Below are 23,940 nucleotides of genomic sequence, written 5' to 3'. Positions count from 1 at the left end.
ACTAATGTGGTTTGCAGAGTTTTGGTAATGAGATGGGGAGGGGGACCAGATGGAATGCTGCTCCTGTTTTTCCTGCAGTCATATGTCCTGGTCCTTTGCAGCCCGAAATGATACGTAGCCCAGTCAGTCTTCATGTTAAGCTCTGTAGCATGGCCTATGATTTTCACAGGTCTCTGCTGATAAAGTATTTTGATTGCGTTAACCCATGTATCTCAGCCACTTAACTTCTTACAGTTGTTCTGATGAAGCTCAGACCTTTTAGACGTCAGCTCACCTGTGGCTTTCTCATCGCCCCGCCAACACTGACTCTGGTATCATCTTTTATTTCCAGTTCGCAGATTCTGAAATGTAAAACCCTCTTTCCATCCTGTTCCCTGCCCACTACACTTGCCACCTGTCAGCTCTCACACAATCAAAATGCTCTTGAGGACTGGGACAGACTTGACTCTCTCTGTACTGCCTCAAGTATGATGGAGTCCTGATTCTTTATTGAATTTCCTCACTGACTGGGTAAATTCCATAGCTTGTGTTATGTAGGAGGTCAGCCTGGAGCACGCATTCCCAGATGTTTTGGGTCATGAGTGAATGTACTTTTTTGCAAACGGCCAGTCACTGTTCCCTTTAAATTTGGAATGAGAACGGTATATGATGATACTGTTTCATAGGCCTGCTGTGAATCACTTACCTGCACCCTTCTGACTGCCGGTGGGCTGCAGAGCACGGTGGGGAATGCCAATGAGATGATATAATTGTCCCATCTGGTTTTAAAATCTAGTGAGTGAGACCTACAGGTATTACTTTAACTTTCATAGTTGTGCCTGATATGTTCAAACAGCACAGAGGCTACTTCTAAGAGCCTTCAGAATGTCTTTTGTGTGGTAATAAATTAGTTAGAATGCAGTAAATAATGTGGAACGGGAATATTTGCAGAGTATATATTTTCCCCCAAAGCTCTGAAAGGCTCAATACGGGAGGAATATCCCCGGTGCTCACTGAGATACAGCTCCCTGAGACAGAATGCAGCAGATGTTTAACAAGCTTTAACAGCCCCCAGATGATAATTCAGGACCAGGTCCGAGGGGTACTGTGTACAATGGAAGGCAATACTGGGAATTTTAGAATGTCAGAAGAGAGTCATTCACAAATGGTAGGTGGGCCAAAATAGAAGTTGTGACAGTGTCTCTAAAGTGCCAGTGCAAGCTCCTTGCTTTTGTGTTTTGTCCAAACGATGGTGCCTCTGTTGACACAAACCTCTCAAACGCCCTGCAGATTGAAGAGGGGCTGTTCCCAGAGAGGAGCATGATACCAGATTAATCGCTGCTCGCTCCAGAGTTTGGCTTGAATTTTTTATGTTGGCTCAGCTTGGTTTGGCTTGCGTTTTCATCGTTACTCTGATTACATTCCTAATTGGGTCAGTAGGTACCATTGGAAAAGAATAATTTGCATTCCTCACCATGGTGTAATTTACAGATTTCTGACTCTTAGGTTGTAGTCTTCTGTGCGAGATAAGGAGTAGGGGAGGAGGAGGGCACAGAAGATGACTTCACTCAGACTTTAATTCTCACCTTCCCAAGATGCAGGCTTTGTTTCTAAGTTTGTTGGCTGCTGCAGAGCTGCTCGAGGGAGGTGATCAGATGTCTGCGTTTTGCCTCTACTGTCTGGAATACAGGGTGGTACCCAGTGTCCTGTTGAAAATTTCTACAAGGTTGTTTTTCTTCTGAATTTTATTTGGATCACGAGACTTTCCTTGTCTCTCTCTTTCAGTGATATCCAGCACGGAGACAGAGCCTTAGTAGACCGGGAGCAATCCTGCACCCATGACACCTGAAAGGGATGTGCCACCGTAGTCCACGGGATGCTTCTTCTGTTACAAGCTCCTTAAAGAAACCTAAACAGTGAGTTTTCTCAAGGGGAACATTTTCCATAAGTGAATATCACAGCCTGACTGTCTGTACTCTGTCTGATGTTTTAAATATCTAGTTCCTGGAGTTCATCTTCCTTTTCATTCAGCTTTTCACTATGTGAGAGATGCCCCCTACTCCTGTTAGACAGCGCTATGAAAAGCCTGATATCCTGGAGTTAAAATCTCACCCACCAAAGGCTGAAAAACAAACCGTTAACTGCGGTTGCTCTCCTGAGAAACGGCTTCTCTCTCTCTCTCCTCCCTCTCTCTCTCCCCTTTCTTTCCCCTCTCTTCTCTCTTCTTTTTTAAACTAGGCAGTGTGGTTGCAATTCTTGCATTTAGCTGGTTGATTGTAGCTCAATTTGCGGATTTTACTTCTCTCTGCTTTACTCCGATCACTTTGTCACCTCGAGATGCTAGAGGTATGCCATGTCTTACTCTCAAATGCTATGCTGTCAGGCATTTGCATTCCGTTCCATTCTCCAGAGATGCTTATGCTGTACACCTCATCATATTGGGTACCTTCCAGTGGTGCACCAACTGAGGTGGCTAACATCTGTCAATCTTTCTTTTTGAACTCCTCACCTTCCCTGGGGGAGAAGAGTGTGCCATGGAAGTTCTGCTTTGGTAGAATGTTTTGGCTCTGGACTTTTTCTTGGGAAGATTTGGGGTTATTTATTTTGGTGTGTTTTTTCTTTTTCTACAGCTCTAGGTTAGGGGAGACGCATTCAAAAGAATGCAACTTGTTCTTGGAAGGACAGGAGAAGAGACGAGTGGTGGTCCTAGTTTCTGGAGTGTGATCGAGAGCATTGGGAAGGCTCATTTCATAGATTTGAATCAGCCTGTAAGAAAGGCCGATTTTCAAAGCAAGAAAATGGTCTACTGGTCATCTTGATCAGTGATTCACAGTACTCAGAAAATGTAATGCCTCAGATGTGGCAAACGCTAAGTGCTATTACAGCCTCTGGAGTGGACTGGAAGATTAAAATTAATGACGGCTTTGAACATGTGGGTTGGGAGTCCTGAGGAGAGACACAGAGAGGTGTCAGTTTGATCTGTGGGGAAAGCAGGAGTTGCTTCCAAAATCTGAGTGTGGGTCAGGGCATACATTTGAAAGTTGAGCTGTGTAGTGTTCTGTCTGATCCCCCTAGATTACAATAACAAAGACAGTGAGTACAATGTGAATCTTGAAAAATGTTTAATATGCAATGATATTTTTATTAGGTTGAGGAGCTTTTTGGTACGTGCATGCACAGTGGGTGTGGATGTAGTCAGTATCTACCTTCCCAGGCTTTGCATGGTCCTCTCGATTGTAGCTGTAAGTGGCAGTATTCATATTTTAGGCTTGGGTACATCATTTAAAAGTCTACGTCTTCCTAGGTCTCTCTGTCTTGTTGATGGAGTGAGAGGTTCCTCCAGAGAGCCATTCAGAATACCTAGATTTACCCCAAATCTAGCCATCTTAAATGCCTTTGTAGGTGCTGACTTATTTATTTGACTATAATTCACAGGCCTTTGTCTTTCTCTTTTATCTTATTCTGTTACTGAAGCTACCCCTTCTGCATTCAGGTTTCTCACAGGTTCTCTGGGTTTAAGTGTTTAGAAAGTGTCTTATTCAGCCATCTGCTCAAGGCAGTACCCTGCAACTTGGAAAGTCATTCATGCTTGGTGTTAATAGATTTTGTTTTTTCCATTGACATGGGTAACATTAGGTACTGATTCCTTTCAGCAGACATGGATGGAGCAGATCCAGAATTCTGGGAAGATGTTTCAGAGTTGATTTGGTTTTGGTAGGATTCTATTGAAAGTGCTAAAGGTGACCTAAATTGCTAGGGATGGACGCTAGGCACAGATTTGAAGGGACAGTAACCCCTAGCAGGGAAAAGAGGAAGCGGTGGATGAGCAGGAACAGGATGTTCAATACGAGTTTGAACGACTTGACTGAGGTCACGCACCAAACCCACAGCAGAGTCGGAACAAGAATCAAAGCTACCAATTTCTTCTGCAACGTCTTCATCTTGGGACCTTCAGCCATTCATCATTTCAACACTCTAGTGAGGTGCTACGCAGCTCAGAAGTGGGGGTTAAGAGACTGGGTTAATTACTCGCTTACCAGAATCTCTTTGCTTAGGCACATCCATTCAAAGTGAACCCTTCTAATCACTGGCCTTCTGATCTCAGTGTTTCTCACTGATCATTGTCAAACGCATGCACAGTGATACTGTGGTTCTAAGTCCCAGTGGGCATGTTGTTACAAAGCTCGCTGCTTTGTAAAGACACAGAATCATCGTGCCGGTAATAGCATCGTCTGTCCATTTCCTGCCCCCTCCCTCCTGCTTCTTGGCTGTTTGTTTGTATGTTTGTATTTGGTGAAAATAATATCCCTTTGCCGTAAAGAGCGCAATGTCCAAGCTGCGACTCGCATTACCGCATTTTATTTGCTCCTGCTGTCACACAGCCCCTGCAGGTCATAATTCACTGTGGGTGTCATCACAGAACAACATTGCTGGCCCTGTTATTGTTACTGGGTCCAGAAAGATGAGTTGCTGACCTTTCCCAAGCGCTATTTCTGTTGACTGCTAAAAACCTTCAGAACAAAGTTGCATGTTTCTTAGTGGTGCGAGCCAGACTCTCTATCTGCCTGCGAGCTTTCTGAATCTTAGTGCATCTGTGAAGATAGCTCCAGGTATTTCAAAGGACAGCCTAGTTTGCTCTGCATATACTCTGAGGAAGGGTAAGCTTCAGGCCCTGACTATTGGTACTAAGTACTACTGGTTAATCACATTCACGTAGTTTCCGGTCTGCTTGTAACAGAAGAATGAGCTCACCTCTGCTTGCGAGCTGCCATGTAAAAGGCGTACTGCTGACCACCACGTAGACTGCCTACTGTTGGTGTGGGCAGCCTAGTGCTGGCCTACGCTGTAAGGAGCTCATTAGCAATACAGTAGCAGGGCTGGAAAAAAGGCATTGTATATTCCACTGGTTTCAGGATAACAGTTGTCAAATGCCTGCTATTCTGGTCTGCATGTCAACTCTTTTGGATATTGCTTGCAATGCTAATTTGGAGCAAAGCTCCCAAGCTGTACCAAGCCATACAGGATATAGGTAAAGGAACTGCCAGTTCCACAATCCTGCAGATTATGGAAGAAACCCCCACCTTTCTAAAGACATCATGGGGGAATGGGGGGGCCAGAATTTCTGGAAAGATTTGATGTTGATGTTCATGGCAAAGTTTAAAACCAGAAGCGTATGAAAGGTCCCCATATTTTCTCCGATTTTAGGGTGAAGGATGAGGAAGTTGTATTAGCTTAACTCCATCGGGGAAGTCTTAAATATTTCTTTGCTGAGGGACATACCTTAAGGCAGTGAGAGAGAGACAGACGGATAGGTGCACTCCCCCGGCTTCCTCCTTTCACAGCTGTCAGGGCACACGCTGAAGCAGCACGGAGGCAAAGCTCAGGCCTGATGCTAGAGGACTAAATGGGAACTATACAAAGCTGAGTTCTTGTCCAGCAGCTTAACCACTGGCGCTGTAGGCAGACCACTTCAGAAAATGCCTCCGTTTCTGTCCTGTCTGTAAAATGAGGATAAAAATCTTGGCTTTCTTAAAGGACTTAGTGATCTACTCACAGGAAGAGGTGTACGTATCTATGGAATCATGGATTAGTTTGGTTCTATATGAAATGAGTTGAAGCAAGGTCACTGGCGAGCATGCTGCTGCTCTCCACGTCTCAGTGTTCATTGCTCTGATGTTAATGCCTCACCAGGGTCCAGCTAGCCTGTCCAGTGCTTCTAGACTAGTGCCTTTCAGTTGCTTGCACTAGCACTTGGGTAGTGCCTAAGAAATGCTTAGCAACAGTTGGGATCAAAGGTTTTTGATGAAGCAAAACACAAATGAGAAGAGAATGCTTTTCTCTGCCTCTTTTTGTGAATGCTCTTGTAAGCCTAGATAAAGAACACCTTCCTTTGTTACTCATTTATTGGCCCGTATGAGAGAATAACAATCCTCTTTTCTAGAATTGTTTTTTTTTCACTCCCGTGCAAGGCTTGTGACAGTGCTGAAGGTCACGAGTTTAAACCAGCTTGGTGACCTATGGAGGAACCGTTATGCTTAGGCAAAACGTGATTACTCGCTAGTGTGAAATGTTCAGATAAGCTGTTCAAATAGTTGGTAAAAACATGGGAACTGTTATTCAAACAGTTGCCTAAGGAAGAGGTTTTTAGTTGCTTCCATTTTTTTTATGTTGAATTCTGTGCACTCCTGGATAAATCAGCATCCAGTGTCACACAAGCCTCAGCTTTTGAATGCCAGCCATCGTGGAGGACCAAACTCCGTATATGCCCAGCCAGGTAACTCAAGGCACAGTGATGGGTATGCAGTGGCCATGGCATGTTCTCTTTCTGTCTATACAAATGCACCTTCCCGTCGCCCCCCAGAATAATTTCCTGCTTAGTTTGGTCTGTCAGTTAACCAGCCAGCATTCCCAGTAGCTGGATAAAGGCCATCTGGACACTGATTGCCTCTTCATGTTCCAGATCATAATCTGTGAAGTGTCCAGTATTTATGGTACTGTGACCAAAGCACTGATGTGGAAACTCTCTCAGTTACCTGTGTCCTTATATCATCAGCATGCTATATCCTGTTATACTACTGAAGCCTGGGGGAGTGACTTTGCACTGAATGTAAATATTTTTAGTTTTTGTAACTTCAGATGGTCTAGGACAGTTGGTGGCTAGAGATTAGCTCCCACTTTAGTGTAGTTCAAGTGTACATAACAAAGTCAAGGTCTTACGATTCATCCAAATACCACTGTCATCAATGGAAGTCAGTCCTTTATTTTGTCTGTATTTAAACAATGCAGTTAACCAGAGGAGTGGAGTTCAATGTTGGAGAAGCAGAACTTTGTGAAGGGTCTGGACATAATTGTTGCATGTGAGAGGTGAAACAAGGAATGCTAGTGTAATATCAGTGCATTTGTACTGCCTTAAGTAACAGGAAACTTGGGCTTGTTCATATAGCGGGTTTGCATTAAATAGGTAGTTGTATTGTCAGAAGAAGTCTTTAGCATTGTTTTACTTCACTGGTAATACAGTTTAAGAATTTAAGAGAAGGTAATCACCTTGAGATTGTATCTCACCACTGCCCCCCTTTTATTGTTTGAACAGCTCGTTTCTGGGAATATACTGAAGTGGCCTTTAAGTTTAATATCTGCTATAAGTTTTTACATGTTTTCAGTGCCAAAGTCCAAATGATGCTCTGGCATCCTTGTTATTATAGTGGCTTGCTATAGCTGAAACGTAGTCTCCCTGCACGGTCCTCACTAGTTCCGTGACTGCAAATTTATAAGCAGCTGAGATAGCTTCCTTTTTAGCTCAGAAGTCCCTGAACAGCAGTAAAGGGAGAACAGAGCTAGTGAATTAGAGCATGTTTAGCTATTTATGAAGGATCACATATGAAGCCAGAGTTGGAGGCGATGGCTCAGTGGAAACAAAATGTGACTCCATTGAGGTCAAAGCAGTTACATCAGGATTCATCTGTAGCCCCCATTTATTTTTAGTTTCCCTGTTAACATTCCTTCTTATGTACTTATAGCATGCCTCTCCAAATATTCTCCTCACCCACTCAGTTTCCCTGTCATTTCTCATCACACAGTGTTGGGGCTCTGGTTATGGTCAGATATTTAAAAAAAAAAAAACAAACCAAAACCAAAAACAACGAACCCAAGCCAAAAGACACCTAACTGCCATTGCTGTCGGCGGAAGTTGGCTGGGAAAACGTTCTAATAAATCCAGTACTTAGTATGTGCAATCTGCAAAATCAAGACCAAAGCCTGCATTCTGATTTTAGAGACACAACTGTAAATCTCAAGTAACTCTGCAGGAATTGATAGAATAACTCCACATTTACCCTAGTATTATAGCTGAGACTGGAATTTGCCCTGTAATGTTTTAAATTACCAACATAGCATATGCATATTTACCTTGATTAGGAGCTTCAGATCATTCCTTCCATTATGTTTAATGCCAATATGCAAGGTCTGGGTTCTGTCTTCGGTAGAAGTCTTTCCCAACCTTTCAGAAATCGTATTGCAAACATTACATGGCTGCCCTTGGTAAATGTCTGACTCTACTGCCAATTGCTGGTACAGTCAGTGATTTAATGAACATGAACCGTGTCATCTATGTCACACAGGCTGAAATCCCACAGCAGCCAAGGGCTAAAATTCTCCTGTTGAAGGAAGAGAGCTGATCGCTCACTCTTTGGGACTGTATCAAATTTGTACAGGTTTGCCATAAGGTGTGAGCATGTTTTAACACTCGCAATCTCCCTACAAAAGGAGACATAATTAAATCAGTTCACTCTAGAACAAGAAAGAGGGGGGCAGATCGTAGCAAGCTGGGAAGGATAACAAGCCAGAAAAGCAGAGCATTCAGGAAAAAGGGAACCCCAGTCAGAAAAGAGACAAGACGACATACTGGTCAGGCCACTATCCAAACAGTGGGAGTTCTATGTGGTACACAGGAATGTGTTGGAGGGTTTGTGAAGGATGCTTGAGGAGCTCATCAACCAGCATTATCAGACAGGAAAGCCACTATCAAGCCCTGGCCTGATAAGTGGTCAAAGAGCCCTGAAGAATTTGGTAATGGAAGCTGGAGTAGTTTATGAAGTGTTTGGGCAATGCAGAGTGAGATAGTGGGGTACCTAGCAGTAGATTACACCCGAGGCATGAGCAAGAACAGCATGCTGCTGGTCTCTTGACATTCCTGAAACTCTCCAGATGCTTGGCAAAGGTGTTTCTTAGAATGAAGACAAAAGCAGACTGCAATTATCTGACTTGGGAACAAAGCACTGGCCGTTTTAGCCGGAGTTTTGCATGTCTTTTGGCAACTCCACAGGGGGAGCTCCCCAACCATGGAAGCATGCAGCAGTGTCCCAGCCTGACGGGATGTCGGGATGCTAACCATGGAGCTGTCCCTTCCCATAGTGTTGGGTGACCCTGCTCCTTTCAAATACAAAATCCAAAGGTCAATTACTACAGTCGCAAGTTTTCATCCTCCCTCCCAGGGATTTGCTTGTGAGACCTTCGGCCTGGGTCACTCTCACAGCACACCAGAGCCCCGTAAGACTCGTGGTTACTTCTCCTTTTTGGCCACCTCTGCCCTGGTGTCAGAATTTCCAGTGGTGTCACCTCTGGCCCCCAGACTGGGTAAGCTGAGTGCTGTGGAAAATAATGGCTAATAATAAGCCACATTGTAAGATGCTGTGCATGATGAAGCAGGTGCTAAGGAGGAGGTGTGATTAAGGAACTGGTTTTGGTGAAGTGACCGTAGATTTTTTCCACTTCTTCTGTAACAGAGCACTTTGAGACAGGTGCTGACAAAAAAATGTCCCATCGCTGAGGCCTTCCCCTTGGCTGGCGGTCCTGTGTAAGCTGGCACTAGGCCAGAGTATCAGGTTGCCTTCTGCCATGAAAAGCTAGAACTCTGATCTGGAAAGAATTGGAACTGCCCATGGAACGCTGTCAGACACACGATCGAATAGCTATTTGCTGAGGAGAGGATGACCGGGCCTCAGTGTTATCCGAGATCAGTATTGAGAAAACAAAGTTTGCAGCCATGGCAGCGACTGCTGTCTCTTAAATGTTACCCTTTACAGGGCTTGGCACCCTGAAGTGTAACAGAGACTGTTAGTACTTCTTGTGGTGAGTGAACGGGGCTGAAGGAGCTGAAAGACCATCGGGGAATGGCTGCTCCTTTTGCTGCCTGTGGATATATATGTGATTGCACATATATCTGCAGGCACATGCCTTGTGTGTGCACTCTATTACTTTCTGCCATCGTCATTTCAGTGTTGTGATAATTCCCGGTGCCAAGCAAGGATGACACAGAAAAGTTGCCTGTCAGTTATGTTAAACAACTGAGGACTCTTGGCTATTAGCCCCCACAAAGTGATTGTTACCTTCAGCTGTTTTCAAATAAGCTTTGCAGATTAGAACTAATGACCAAGATAAGTCACTAAGAACATAACTGATTTTTAATATTTAGAATGTTTGTGCTCCTTTAGTTGCTAAAATCTTGTAATTTCACATGCCATCAGGGTGTGAAACCTCATCTGAGCAGTGATTGTTCACGTGTGCTCAACTCATCCCATTTTAGAATCGGCTTCTGTTATTTAAACTATCCAAAGTCTTTCTACACCTAAGGCACCTCTTTAAATACTTGTTGCATAAATTCCAGATTACTTTGCTTTTAGGTTAGTCCATTTTAGTAGGTTGTGTTTTGTCAAGGTCTGAAATGAGTATGACTTAAGACAAGTCTAGAAAGAACTTATTTTCAGGTGAGGATTCCCCAGCTCATGCCTCAGCTCACAAATGCACATGGGCACACCTACGCATGTTATATGGGCAAATGGTACCAGTCACACAGAGACACATGCATGCTCCTGTCAGAGTCTGTAAGATGTAGTGAATGTTGACCAAATTTGCCATATCGTGCTGTTTATTCCATCACACTCATGTGATGTAATTTTTGTTTCTTTTCCTACCTTCCAAGCTCTCCCACCTTCTCGCTCCCCCAGATCCTCTGCCTGGCTGGAAGAAGTTGCATGAAAGGCAGTCCTCCTGTTGTCCCGAATGACAAGACCGTAGTAGGAAAAGCAATGACTAGTGAGACAAGAGAAAGATTTTATAAGGTAGTAGAGAAAAAGGTGTGGAGAGAATTGAGAAAAGCTATAGGTGAAAGAAGGGGAGAGAAAAGGCAAGCTATTGAAACAAGCAAGGAAAAAATGGTATTTCACTTTCTCTCTCAATGTCTCTTGGGGGGAGGAAGGATGGTGACACTTAACAAAGAATGGAAAGGTCAGCTGAAACTTACCAAGTTGCCAGATCATTGTGAGAAGAAAGGGAGCCTATCCCCTTCCTCAACTGGGCAGAACAACTCCACGATCAGTGGGCTGCGCTCCCCTACTCTTCTTACACCGGTTTCATCCAGGTACAGCCCCACCAGCTTTGGAGGAATACCTCCTCTGGCCGATGGAAGTAAACAGACAGGCATCTATTTTCAGATGCTGGCTAGTGGGAAATGATAGGCATGATCCCAGGCTTCCCCGCAGAGGAGTAACCTCCAAAGGGTGGAATGTGGAAAGTCCTCTGATATATCAGCTTGTTTTCTGCAATGCTTAATTGTCGTTCCAAAGGTAAAAGTCACCAACAGTGCTGTCCAGGAAGATCAGTTCACAGAACCCAATAACATACCCAAGCTACTGTGGAGTAGGAACCTACTTCTTTCTTTATATGATCCTGGCTTTTTGAAGAAGCCTTACAGCAAACTGAAGTCACATCCACTTCCTGTCACCCCAGTTTTGGCAGAAGAGTGTGAAGGGCCTTTAAGCCTCAGTAGTCCCAGAGATTCAATAGCTTGCCCAATGATTGCTGGAAAGTCAGTGGCAGAGGGAAGACTGGAGCCCAGTTGCTAGTCCCTGCTCTGACTGGTCTGCTAACATGAATGAAAAGAGACTCAAGGAACTAAAACAGTTCATAAAATAAAACAAACTTACAAATGATGTCCAAAGGGGAACAAATCTGAAGTAAGGAAATCCAACAGCGAAGCACTTATCATATGCATCTGTAGTGCACAATTGATTTTAAGGGCTCCAGAATGATGACTGCAGTGTGCTGTGTTGATCGACATGTGACACGCTGGCAAATCACATCGAGGGCACTAGCAATCTTTTCGCATGTACACTTGCCTTCTGGTAATAATCATGTTTCACATACTAAGTGCAAAGCCTCTGGTCTTTTGCATGTGCATTGATGTGGTTTACGCTTGCTTTGGAACTGCATGTCTACATTTCTTGTGTCACACTGAAGTACAGCAAACCACTCAGGAGTATCTGTCTTTAAGAACAAAGCCAATCAGATGCAAATTTGGACACAGGCATAAACATCTTTTTGAGTTGGAGTTCAAGTGGACACATATGCATTTCAGTGATGCGGTCATTCCCTCTGCTTTGCCTGATGCCATGAAGCTGTGCGCTTAATCCAGCACTTTTACAAACAGTATTTTTCAGCTCCGTTTTGACACTGCCAGTCATTATAGTATGTTTTAAACACATATGCTGATTAATCCAAGCTGTCTTGTTAGCAGCAACCTAGAACTCTGAACCTTGTTCTCTAACTTCATCTCCTCATTGGTTAGAGGATTAATTTTGGAATACAATAGACAGCAAGCAGGAGTGAGCCGCGGCAAGATGTCAGGCACCGCTTGCTGGCGTAGGGAATGGTCTCCCTGTGGAAGGCTTGAGCTGTCTTGCAGGTTGCTGCTTAAACTCTGGTAGCCTGGAACCTGTCAGAGGAAGGGGAAAGAAGCAATGTAGGCTGGCAAAATGTCATGTCCTAACAGCTGGACATGTATCCTGGCGGTCAGTCACAGTCATCAAGATACCAAGCCTAAACCTGTGAATGTGCCAAGAGCTGATGGGTTAAGCTGGTGGTTAGGATGGCATGCTGCCTTATGAATGGTGCCAGTGTTACAAATACTTCTTCTGTTATAGGAGTACTAAGAGCTCCCAGTTATGATGGGTGCTGCCCGGTAATTCATGGGGTAAAAAATAGTCTGTGACCAAAACAGCTGACCGCCATATTTGGCAAGACAGTTAATGGAAGGTGCTTTACCTGAAGGGATGTTATTAGCTGTATTCTGCATATAGGGGAACTGAGGTAGAGGTGGGATGAAGATGACTAGTGCAGGGAGGATGTCTCTGACAGAGTGATTGAAGCGACTCGAGCTACCGCATTAAGCGGTTATGCCTGTAGTTTTAGAAGCATCTGGCCTGGCATGAAAAATAAGAAAACTGCTGTCTTGAAAATGAATAAGAAAGAAACATTTCCCACCCTTAATCCATTGCACCTTTTTGTCCAGTCTGTACAGCGCATTTTGGATTCCTTTGGAACCAAATCTTGGTGGTGGTGGTTGTTAGTATGAAAGGGTGCTTTCTGTAATAAACACCAAGACTGCTTCTTGCAGGAAAAGCCTGACATGGCATCCTGTACATCACTGGCAAATCTCCTACTGACTTGGCCAGCAGAATCTCACCCAAGCCATCTTTACAAAGCACAGCATCTGGCAATGAACAGAAGCTGGTTGATTGTTTTCTTTTTTTAGCCAGTTTCCCAGTACAGAGTGGAAAAAGGCCAACCCCATCAGAATCGGCAGAGGACAAGGGGATGTTAGGATCGGGCTTGGCAAAGAACAAATGGGCAAAAGTGAAGATACTGCCACATGACCTACTTCTTGCAGGGAAAATCGATTCTGTACCTTCCCAGAGCACTCCCAGCTGGAATGCCAGGGAGAGAAATAGCAATATTTTTGGCATATAAATTGCAGTTAGGACTAGGATAAGCTGAGGAAGGACTGGCATAATTTGAAGAGCGCATATTTACTTTGTTGGAGGAATATAAACAATAATATTCTGCCATTGCAGATCCAATGCAGACTTGCTGCAAAATTGGCTGGCTCATGAACAAACTGCCCTTGCACAGCAGTAACCTCTTACTCGTCAGTATGAAGTGCACACCCATGCAGACGCTCGGTTTAAACATTAGAGAAACCTTTTGCTAAGGGCCGATTGCCAGAAGGGACAGAATTTGTGAAATACTTTCTCTGGACTTAAACTCTTAAACAATAAACACTCATGAGGTAAGCCTTTCTATAGGACTCTTCTGCAAAAGAAGGCATTTTGCAGGTCACTGGGAAATGGAGAGTCAGCAGGAGGATGAGCAGATGCCTGCTGGGATAAAAAGCCTGCCACGTTTTTCCTCTGAAACTTTCAAGTGTTCTCGTGTGCTTGCCACCTGGCTGTGTTTGAAGGTCATCTGTTTATGGGAAGACAGCAGATTCTCTGGAAATCGGGTATGTGCCAGCTCCTCTCTGAGCTTCTCAATTTGCTAGTCCTTGTCAGGCCACCGTCTGCTAAGGTGAAATGTCCATATTTGCAAAACTCAGTCACTAATGTTGCAGAAGTAGAGCCCTGAACTGAGTTCTCTTCGAGGTCAGCCACTGTGCTTCTGCTCTGCCCCAGCAATGGCAGGAAAACAATGATTCAAAAATACGCTGAGGAGTTTCCTCACCAGAGGGAGGCAACACAGACTGACCTGTTAGTCTGTGCAGAAAAAACAAAGACAGCTTTACCTTCAGCTTTTAGCTAGAGATAGCGCTTCCTTGCCAAGCGGAAAAGGCACAGTATGAGAAGTGGTTAAGCATCTGTGGGCAACACTGAATTTATTCTCACAGCCCAATTTAAGAGTAAGTGGAGTGTAGATGGGATAGACCCATGGGTACCGAAACTCCAGGTGCTTATACACCACCACACATCACACACATCCATTCCTCATCCTACTGCCTGCTCTTCAGTGCTTCATTTTAGCTTCCATTCTCACTTCTTTACTCCTTTGTTGCTTTCAGTACCGAGACCCTGAGGATCTTGCTTTATTCTCACTGCTCTTTTGGTGGTGGCAGTGGAGAGCGATGGTGGAGAGGTACAGTCTTAGTCTCTTCACGAGCAGAATTTTGGCTGGCAGCAGTATGGAGGTTTCCAGTACCAGGACTGTCCAGCATCTGTCACAGCAAGCCCTTTAGACTCTTTTGATGGCAGAGAACAAGGCCTTTGGTTACTTTACAGAATTTAAGGTATGGTTTTCAACCTGTTGAGGATAGGGGAAGGGAGAAGGGGGAAGGGACAGGCAGACTCGCCCTGGGAAGCAACGTACCACAGGAGATAAATGGCTCCTGCTCCAGCCAGATAAAGGGCGCAAGTAACTATGTGAGAACAGAAGATAGAAGGAGACATGGAAAACATGAGTGTGGCCAGGGCTGGTGACAGCATTGTTCTCTGACACCTTACCAAAAGCAGCATTCCCACAGAGGAATACATTTTCCACCCCAGTGGCTAGCTGTCAGAGAATACAGCAGTTGCGTCCCACCGCCCTTCTGGAAGGAAAGCATCTCTTCTTTGATTATTTTTTTTTCAAGGCAGGGACAGCTTCCCTGCTGGCATCGATCCCTGCTGCCCTATTGGTTTACGAAGCTTTGCCAGCATGGTGAGAGCTGTGTCTGCCACTGGAAGTTACTGGGCAATGAGGTACGATACAAATTTGCTGTGCGTTAATTAATCAGCATGCTTTGTGCAGAGTGAGACTGAGGAACTGACTCCATTCAAGGGTAGTCTTACTGCATGCTAAGAACCAGGCTAGTGCCCAGCAGAAGTGGTCTTCTTCCTTTCCCAGTTGCTGCTCTGAGTGCTACCCAGTTCTTTCCTTCTCCTTTCATTGGCTCCCGGGCTCTTCAGACTCTATTCTGGGCTGACTCAGCTTACTAGCCCGGAAGAGAGCAAATCCATTTCTCTTTTACTTGGACTGGTTTTATGCTGGGTTGAATGATTGAATTGGCTCATAAAGTGTTCTGATGAACCCGGAGCCGGCGCAACACAAACAGTGGGAGTGAGGATAGTGACAGGGGACTTGGGTCTCCATCTCAGCCACAGTATACCATTAGATCAGATCAACCATATCATTTCTCTTAACCCCATGGTATAAGGAATAGATGTAGAATATGCCATACGCTGCACATTTGTGACCTCCCTCACTCGGAATGAACTTCCTTTTAGACAGGAGTTCCTTCCTTTGAGAAGGGTGTGCTTTTCTGGTCAAATTGCGGAGGAGGATCTTTTCTTGATTACTCCTAGGTGTGTTCACATCAAATTTCTGTCTTTTTCATTGTCTCCTCTGCATTGTCGTGTACTTCAAAGGGGATGGAGGAGAAAGGCTGCTATATTGTGTCTGTTCTGCAGAGGAATAAGATCCATCTATCCTTTTCTCACCTGTGTTGGCAACCACCCAGGGTCTTAGTCTCCTGAGAACACGGGAAAGTGTATGTGAGTTTTATGCTGGCCCCTAAAGGCCAAGGGAGTGTGTCCTTTAGAAGACTGCTCTTAACAAACCTGTAAGCAGAGGAGTTTGACTTCATGGACAGTAATAGGGTCATCAGCGGAGATAAAGCTCTATCAGTAAATGATACTATAACCTAGGAGAACTTTCCAGTTGCTCCAGAGTTTGTCAAGGCCTCTAACCTTAACGTGCACTTTCCCAGTTTGAGCCCTGAAAGCGAAGGAAAAAAAATTGGCCAGTTTTACACTGGAACTGGAGAAACGAGTGGAACTGTGTTGCCTTGTGTGTGATGGAAGTAACCGATGAGGAAATTATCAGTACGTGTCTTTTTGCTGAGGAAAGAGGTTTTGCACTCTTACAGTATGGCTTTCCAAGTGCCCCTGTCTTGCAGACCCATCTTTCCATTTCACATATCTCACATGGTCTCTTTCCTCATGCCTGAGAGCATTGCTCTAAGCTCCTCCTTATTTCAAAGGCATTTTGATGACCAAAAGGGACATGGAAGATGCATATGGGCCAGGAGCACTTGGAATTCTCAAATCAATGTATCATGTCTCATTGTTTTCATTACTGTCTCAATTTTGCTTTTCCAATTGGGAAGGAAGCCAAAACAGAAAGGTAAAAATAGAATGGGTGTTGGGAAAGGGAGATGTTGATCCCATGGGTTACTTACAATGCACAGCTTTGCCCTATCCCTGCTTGTTATCTGGTCCGCAGGCCAAACGTGCTTTATTACAACACCATTGAATAAGAGCATATTCCTCTTTAGTAACCATCTGATAGCATGATAAATCCAGTCATATTTTCAGAGAAGCTACCCTAGCTCCAGCCATGATTTTTATCAGAGCAAGCAATAATAGCCACACAATTTTGCATGCCTGGCTTTCTTCTTGAGCCTGTCTCCTACTCGGGTCAAATCACATCATACCCAGGAAAGTTTGGATGGATACCAAAAAATAGCTGATATCGGGGTAGTAATTCCAATTTAATATTCTCTGGCAAATAAGGGGGGAAATGAATGGTTCCACAGTTATTTTCAGTATTCATACGTTTTTGCAAGGTTTTACTCAATTGCCTAGTCACTTTGGCCTTAAAGAACTTAAAATGTAAGACAATCCCCTGCCCTGCAAAGATCAATCCAACTGCTTAAGCTCATGCACTTCCAGTGTTCATTGAGTTCAGTGAGTTTACTCATTACCTGTTGATGAGCATATACCTTTTTCATAGCAACCGAGGCACTCGGGTGTGGAGGTGGTAACAACAGGGGCTATCAGGACAGTGTTGAATTTGAAAATGGAAGAAGTCACTCCTTCCCTCCCTGTGGCTAGCTGGGGAGGAATAGACACAGTGTCAGGAGAGATCACCGCTACCAGGAACCCTTTCTGTTGTTGTGGATTCACTGCATTCTTACCTCAATGCTTCTCTCCCGGGACTGATGAATTCTGATGCAACTGGATTCACCTCTGGCATAACAAAGACACAGTTTTGTCTTTAGATGCTGCGGAGTGATCCCAGGCTTTTTATTCTACTGCTGGTTTGCTCATCTCGGGTCATTCTTTATTCATGGAACAAGCTTTCTTGTTAGCCCTGAATATGGCCCTGCACCATCCCCAGTCCCAGTGACTCTGAAAAAAACCCTGCCCAATAGAAGATGGGATAAGCAGCAACATTCTTGTACCCAAAAGGCTTGATCCTCCCCATCTCTGCTCTGGTTGAAGTGAGGAGATTCTGTATTGTGGGAGACCAGGCTCTTTCCTTCTGACTTGAACAGCAGGCTTGATTCTGCTTGCTTACATGCTGCAGTGGAGTAGATCGGGAACAGCTCCGCTAGCAATGAGAAGGAGAGAAGGCAGCTAAGATTAGGAAATTTTCCTTAGATGGGGAGTTTGTAGGGACAAGGACTCTGGTCTCCCTCCATTAAGATCCTCATTCATGAAAGATGCTGGAGAAAAAGCTCTTGATGATATATGTGTGCACTGGCATGTAGGGACTTGGGTTATCACACAAATGAGCAGAGCTGGCACAGGAGTGGAGGGGCTCATGGTGTCAATACATAACTTGTCCCGGCAAAGAAGAGTATTTTGGGACAGCCAGCTTCTGCTGTTGAGGTGCTTCAGCTTCACAGTTTCTAGGGACAGCATCAGTTGTCTGTGCCCTTTTGCTAATGCTGCCTGGCGATGTGGCATGTCTCTCCTTATGTTATTTTTACTTGGGCCTACCCATCCATCTGTGGCAAATGTGCGGATGAAAGAAAGCTTCAGTCACCAAAGCAGCGGTAGCCACCCACCCGTCTAGGACATGGCACACAGCATGTTGATGTCAGGCGGAGTCATGGCTTGTTAGTGAGGAGTGAATAAATGATGATTATCTCTTAAGTTCAGAGCATTGCTTTCAAAGAATAAAGATCTAATATGGAAAAGCAGGAGCATGTGCTTTTGCCCTTTTGGGTCTCACTGCAGGATCCAGTTGACACAGACTGGCACAATGACTTACTCTGGGGACTATTCTTTTGAAGACGGCATTGGGACCTTGTGTGCCAGTGGCACCTGTGAAACAGGCTATGCCATTTGCAAATGAGACACTTTTCAGAAATTCAGAAGGTACCATGCAAGCAGATATTTATCTGCTCAGTGTGCAGGAATGCAGAACTTTCCATCATCTGGTCAAGGAGGAAGTGGCCTCTTCAGTACTGGAAATAACTGAAAGTTCTGAGCATAAGGATACTGCGGTAGTTTGTAGGATGCTACTTCCCATGAACTGAGTTGGCCTGGAAAGAATGTTAAATGTGCCCAACGAGAAGCTCTGCTCAGTTATCCTGAACTTCAGGGTGAGCTGAGCCTCCTAGCAACTGCTACTGTCATTTATTGGTGGGCCCTACCAAAGCCAATGGAAAACAATGCCACTGTGCCAAGTTGCTCAGAGAAGTGAAAGGCAGAGAAGCATCTTAGCTGCAATGGTGGTGCCCGGAGTACAATCTGCATGATCTTGCATATCTGTGACAGCGTTGGACACTTTTTACTGGCCCTATGCATACCATGCTTAGCATTTGGGTGATAGCATCTGGGTGAATGACTTTGCTGTTCACATTGTGTATGATAGCATTTTTAAGACAAAATTTGGCAGTGCTGAGGTCACAGACCAATGCTATTTGTCTGCATCGCCGTTTGTCTGTTGTCATATACTTATACAGGGAGTAGCCTGTTGTTTGCTGTTTGTTTAGCACTAACACAAAAGGAGTTCTGGCCTGTGACTGTGTTTCCCTTGTGCTATCATCGTACAAATAAGTAAATAGTAATATTAAAAAGAGGGGCGACAAATGTGTTGCCTTGAGTAGAGCAGGTTGGATATTCCAGCATGTTTCAGGCTGTACTCAGCACCTTGCGGGATTTGGCCTTGCATATTTTGATGTCTGATTAATTTTTTTTACCTTTGGGAGGGGAGATGATAAGAAGCTTTCACGGCTGGGCCAAAGCATCTAAATCATGTATTTCTATATTCTACAGGACTAGAGATTTCAGAAGGCTGCCAAGCATTTTCTGATTAAGGGAAGTACAGTAGGGATTTCTCTAAAAATTCCATTGAGAGAGCAGTTTGCTGCAGGGATGTTGTAGAATTCTGCCTGCAGGACAGACTAACTTTAAACTTTCTATGTATGTGGCAACCTGCTGTAATTAACGTATCACGTGTTCATGGCGACCATATCAGCAGAGGTAAATCCAGGCGTGGCTTCTGTTGTTGGAGTTGTGAGAGTAGTTGAATTGACTGTCTTGGGTTTTATTGCAAAAAGGAAGGGCCTCTAAATGGTGCTTCTGTCATAGGAGTTGAATCCTATTTGGTAAAAGCAATAAGCTCTACCCTTATGAGTAACATGGGTGGTGATATAACTACATTAATGCTAGATGTTGTGTAAATATTTCAGTTTAGGAAAATGATACTCCTAACTTAAATTATATAATGTCATTACCAAAAGTCAGGGTTTTCTAAGAACTGGAAGATGGAATCCAGGTCACACTGTCTTTAGGTGTCTTTCCACACTTAAACTTGCAATGCATTTAATCTCTCAAGCCTTACAGGCCTTCAGATGGAGCTGTCCAGGTGAAAAACAACTGCATTGACCCACAGATTTTATAAAAACGTGGAAGGTAGAGGCTCTTAGTATGACAGCCCTCCGCTTCTTTCCTTCCCCTCAAAATATTTCAGAAAGGCAGAAACTGCATTTGGCTTGAATTTTACTGAGTAGCTGCCTTGTGTTACAGTTTATCGCATCAGGGATTTGTAAGACACTGACCACTATCAGAAGTGTCTCTGTGTAAATGAATTGCAGAATAAGCTATTATCTTTACTGTGCTACAAAACTAAGTTATGGAGCCCATGTCAAAGAGAATTAAATATCTACAGAGTGGAATAAATCCTCACTGATATAATTCACAGCAAAATGCACCCAAAAAAATTAACTCTGTATATACCACTGGTTAATATGCTGGTGTAAATAGACATTTCCTGAAAGGAGGTTGTAGCGAGATGGGTGTCGATCTGTTTTCCCAAGTTACAAGTGATAGGACAAGAGGAAACGGCCTCAAGCTGTGCCAGGGGAGGTTTAGATTGGATATTAGGAAAAATCTCTTCACCAAAAAGGTTGTCAATCTAAGTTAACAGAAGGGGAAAGTGAAGCATGAGGTAAAATGATTTCCTCAAAGCCATGCAAAGAAAATGTGCCAGAGAGGACTAGTTCTGCCTCCAAGTCCTATTTTCAAGCCATGAACAGACCTCTCTTCTTCACATAGGGTTGAAGTATAATAGTAGAATATCTCTCCTAGGTAGCAGAAAGACTTCTTTTTCTGCGCTTGAGTTTGCCAGATTGTTGCAGGTGATTGATGAAAAGCTGGAGGTGATATCCCCTACCACTAAAATAGCAGAATCCTGAAGGGGACATCTGTCCAGCACCTTCGATACCTACATAATGATTCCCTTCTCATTCAGCTTTATACAACCTTAATTCCACTGAGCACATAGAATTAGTCTAGATTTACACCAGAGGTAAACAGAACCTGGGTCAGACCTTTGGAACTACACTGATAACAGGCATAAGAACCCATAACTTTAAATCATCCATATTACTGTGCTAAACCTGATTACCCTCTAGTTCAGTAGTCACAGTGGACACAGTTGTAATTTATATCCTTAAAGATTATGTTAGGAGGAGGAGGCAGCAAGAGCCATGCTTCGTCTCAGGGCCAACTTGCAGTAACCTGAGCAAATGGGAGTCATCAGAGTTACAGTGGTGCACCTGCACAGAGAACACGGCCCATGCTGGAAGGAACAAACTAGCTTTGCGCAAATCCTTCTGCAACTAGAGGGGAGAACCAAGAGAAAATCACAGGCAGTTGCTGTGTGCAGGGTTGCCACAGACTTCTTAGGGGGAGCTCCATGGAGGTATGCTAGCATCTGTGTGCATAGAGCCCCTTGGGGAAAAGGCAGACAGCTCAAGCATTTCTGGGTCCTATCCTGTGAGATGCCACGCATCAGATTGTGTAGTAGGGCCACGCGTGTGTATGCCAACATCTTGCAGCAGGGTGATGGCTGCATGCAGAGACAGGATGCCTTTCAATTGGGCTCCTTCAAATTAAAGACCTGCTTAAAAGGCTCGCTCTCTCTGGCTACTGCTCAGCACAGATGCAGTTACACCCGTGTTCCTTCAACTATGCTGGCCTTCGGGCAACAATGCTGAGCGTGCAACTCACTGCAGGCCACCACTCTTGTCTCCTTGGGTGGCCTGGGCTTTAACTGTAGAATGTCGTGTGGAAGAAGTAATCTCAGAAGGTCTCACAAGGCAGACATTGTCTGTAAGGTGGGGATTGAAGACTATGGCTTACACTGACAACCACTGAGGGTGCCACAGAACAGAACTGGAAAGGACTGCAGCAAATGCAGTTAAAGGTTAATGCAGAGGTTAAAAGGAAGGAGTGGAGGAAGGCTCTGTGTAGAACCTCAGCCTGTTCCAAGGGAGATAAGTAATATGATGTCAGTGCTCACATCGATGTAAATTTTGTGAGAGAAAACAGACCCACAGCCTGAGAAGATCTGTGACAAGAGCTGAAAGCCTCATTTTGAACTCTTCATCATCCTGCGCTGCTCACAATGAAAACAAAGACAGCAGTTGCTGAGTCTGAGCTGTTACTCGGTTCCCGGCTCTGTGCCTCGCAGGGGAGAACTGAAAGGAAATTCCATCCCACCCCACTGAGGTTCCCAGTTCCTGAAAACAGTAACAGAGAGATAGGTAGGAGGTAGAGGCTAACAAGACGGGAAGGATGTCTGATTTTAAAAGCCTTAAAACTTTCAAAAACCTTGAAAGAGCTGAATACTCCTCTCACACCAACAAAAAACAGAAGTATCTTCCAGATGTTTACACCAAGTGAATGTCTAGATCAGATCCAAAGTGTTAAAAAATTCCCTCAGTGATTTATAGAGATGTAGTGAGACCCTCATCCAATGTAGCTCATCCTCCTTCCACTGAATTCAATGGAGCTTTACCACTTCATGCATATTTAAGAAGTCACCCATTAAATCTCCAAAGAAAGCACCCCCAATGTGCGTGGCCATTATATTCTTGTCACCATTTGCCATTGAAATACATATTTCAGCATACTCCTTAAATGCATTCTGGCAAAATTATACTATAGTTATGCATGTATTTGTAACACCACAGTGCTATTAAAATATCATGAAAAGCACTTTACTATGCAGTGGAAGTAATCTGTGAATACCCAAGATTAAAAGAAAACAACTTTTTCTTTCACAAATCTGAAGCTCAAATGTACACGTTAAAGGGAACCCCTGGATCATGCAGAACTTGCCAACCGATATTGACTGATATTTATTTTAGGTCCATTTTATGCCAGTGATTGAGTAATCACCCGCTTTATCATGTTCTACATATGCTAGCAGATAATCCAAGACGATGTAAATCCAAATGCTTGGATATAAATTTGCTTACTGTGCTTACAGGAGTGGGTTCAACTGTTTGGATGAAGTTTAATTTGGATGATCTTGTGGCCTGTTTGATGTGCCAAATTTTCACTCTCAAACCACAGGGAAAACAATTTAGAGCTTAGCACTGCAAATTAAACTATTTAGTCTAGTATCGTTGTACTAGAGCACTGTGTTGATGTCAGAGATTTGAACCACTGGGAAAAAAAAATTATGGCAATGGATCAGTGCAGATCTGCCAGAACAGCTACACAGATTTTTTACAAAAACACACACACATAAAACCATTGGCATTGAGCTTTAATGTGAAATAAAGCTTGGAACTTTTAATAGATTATATAATACAGTGTTATTTTCTGTCCCCCAGTCAAATGAGACAGACCTCTTTCTTCTCTTTCTTCCTTTTCCCCTTTCCCATCTTTGCAGGAATCTTAATAGACTTGTGGAAGTGTTTCTATTCTCTGCTTAGAAATGAAAATATGATGAACTTCCCTGGGCAACGCTGGGAAAATGATCGTGCAACTGTTGCATACCCTAGCTGTTCTACTGGGCACAGATCAGTTTTCAAAAGGATTATTCATACTTGCACGAGGATCAGTGGCTCATATTGCTCTAGTCCGTAATTCCTGACCAGGACCACTGAAGGCAAAATGAGCATCTTGTAGCCTGCTGCACATTATTACTCCTGGTGGGGCACCAGATGGAAAGAACTCAAACTTGTTTACCAAAGCCGGTGGTGAGCATGTTGGACTGGCATTTCTTTAAAGACAAACTCAAAACTCCTCTGTACGTAAATTGAGCATATTTTGTTCTGGACTGAAACATTTTTGGTTTTTCCTTAGTTTGGTGCCTGGCTGTACCACTGAAAACGACAGTTTTCCAAGCAGAACCTTGCCTTAAGACAGCTAAACTGGTTATTTGAGATGGGCTGTGGAATGTAGTATGTTCCATGGATGCTGATTTGCTTGCAGGGTAGATTAGATACTCCAGAAATGCCATAAGGCCCCTACAAAAAACATGTGATATTGCTACAGAAATTGTTCAAACTATTGTATTACTGTAGGCTGTAGTATTTGGACCATTACTAACAGAATATTGACAGGGTTA

At 43.9% G+C, this 23,940-nt stretch overlaps 1 protein-coding gene across 10 annotated transcripts in view; it reads right to left on the bottom strand.

Moving 5' to 3' along the window:
* The window catches only part of LOC143168488 (uncharacterized), a 36,816-nt gene extending 25,857 nt beyond the window's left edge, over nucleotides 1-10,959 (bottom strand). For 3 of the 10 annotated variants that reach the window (XM_076354937.1, XM_076354939.1, XM_076354938.1), the window contains exons 1-2: nucleotides 10,778-10,959; nucleotides 10,466-10,566 (exon numbers count right to left, since the gene is read on the bottom strand). In XM_076354937.1, coding sequence (XP_076211052.1) covers nucleotides 10,466-10,566; nucleotides 10,778-10,793 — 117 coding nt within the window. In that variant the 5' untranslated portion in view covers nucleotides 10,794-10,959. Of the gene's footprint in view, nucleotides 1-1,384; nucleotides 1,889-7,884; nucleotides 7,976-10,448; nucleotides 10,567-10,777 lie in introns of those variants that run through there. The other 7 variants (XR_012996713.1, XR_012996714.1, XR_012996704.1 and 4 more) reach the window with 5 other exon arrangements.
* Between the last annotated feature and the right edge of the window lie 12,981 nt (nucleotides 10,960-23,940).

The sequence above is a fragment of the Aptenodytes patagonicus genome, chromosome 17 (genome assembly GCF_965638725.1).
Source record: "Aptenodytes patagonicus chromosome 17, bAptPat1.pri.cur, whole genome shotgun sequence".
Taxonomy (NCBI): domain Eukaryota; kingdom Metazoa; phylum Chordata; class Aves; order Sphenisciformes; family Spheniscidae; genus Aptenodytes; species Aptenodytes patagonicus.
The sequence above is the reverse complement of the archived record's forward strand: the minus strand, read 5'-3'. Positions and strand labels throughout refer to the sequence as shown.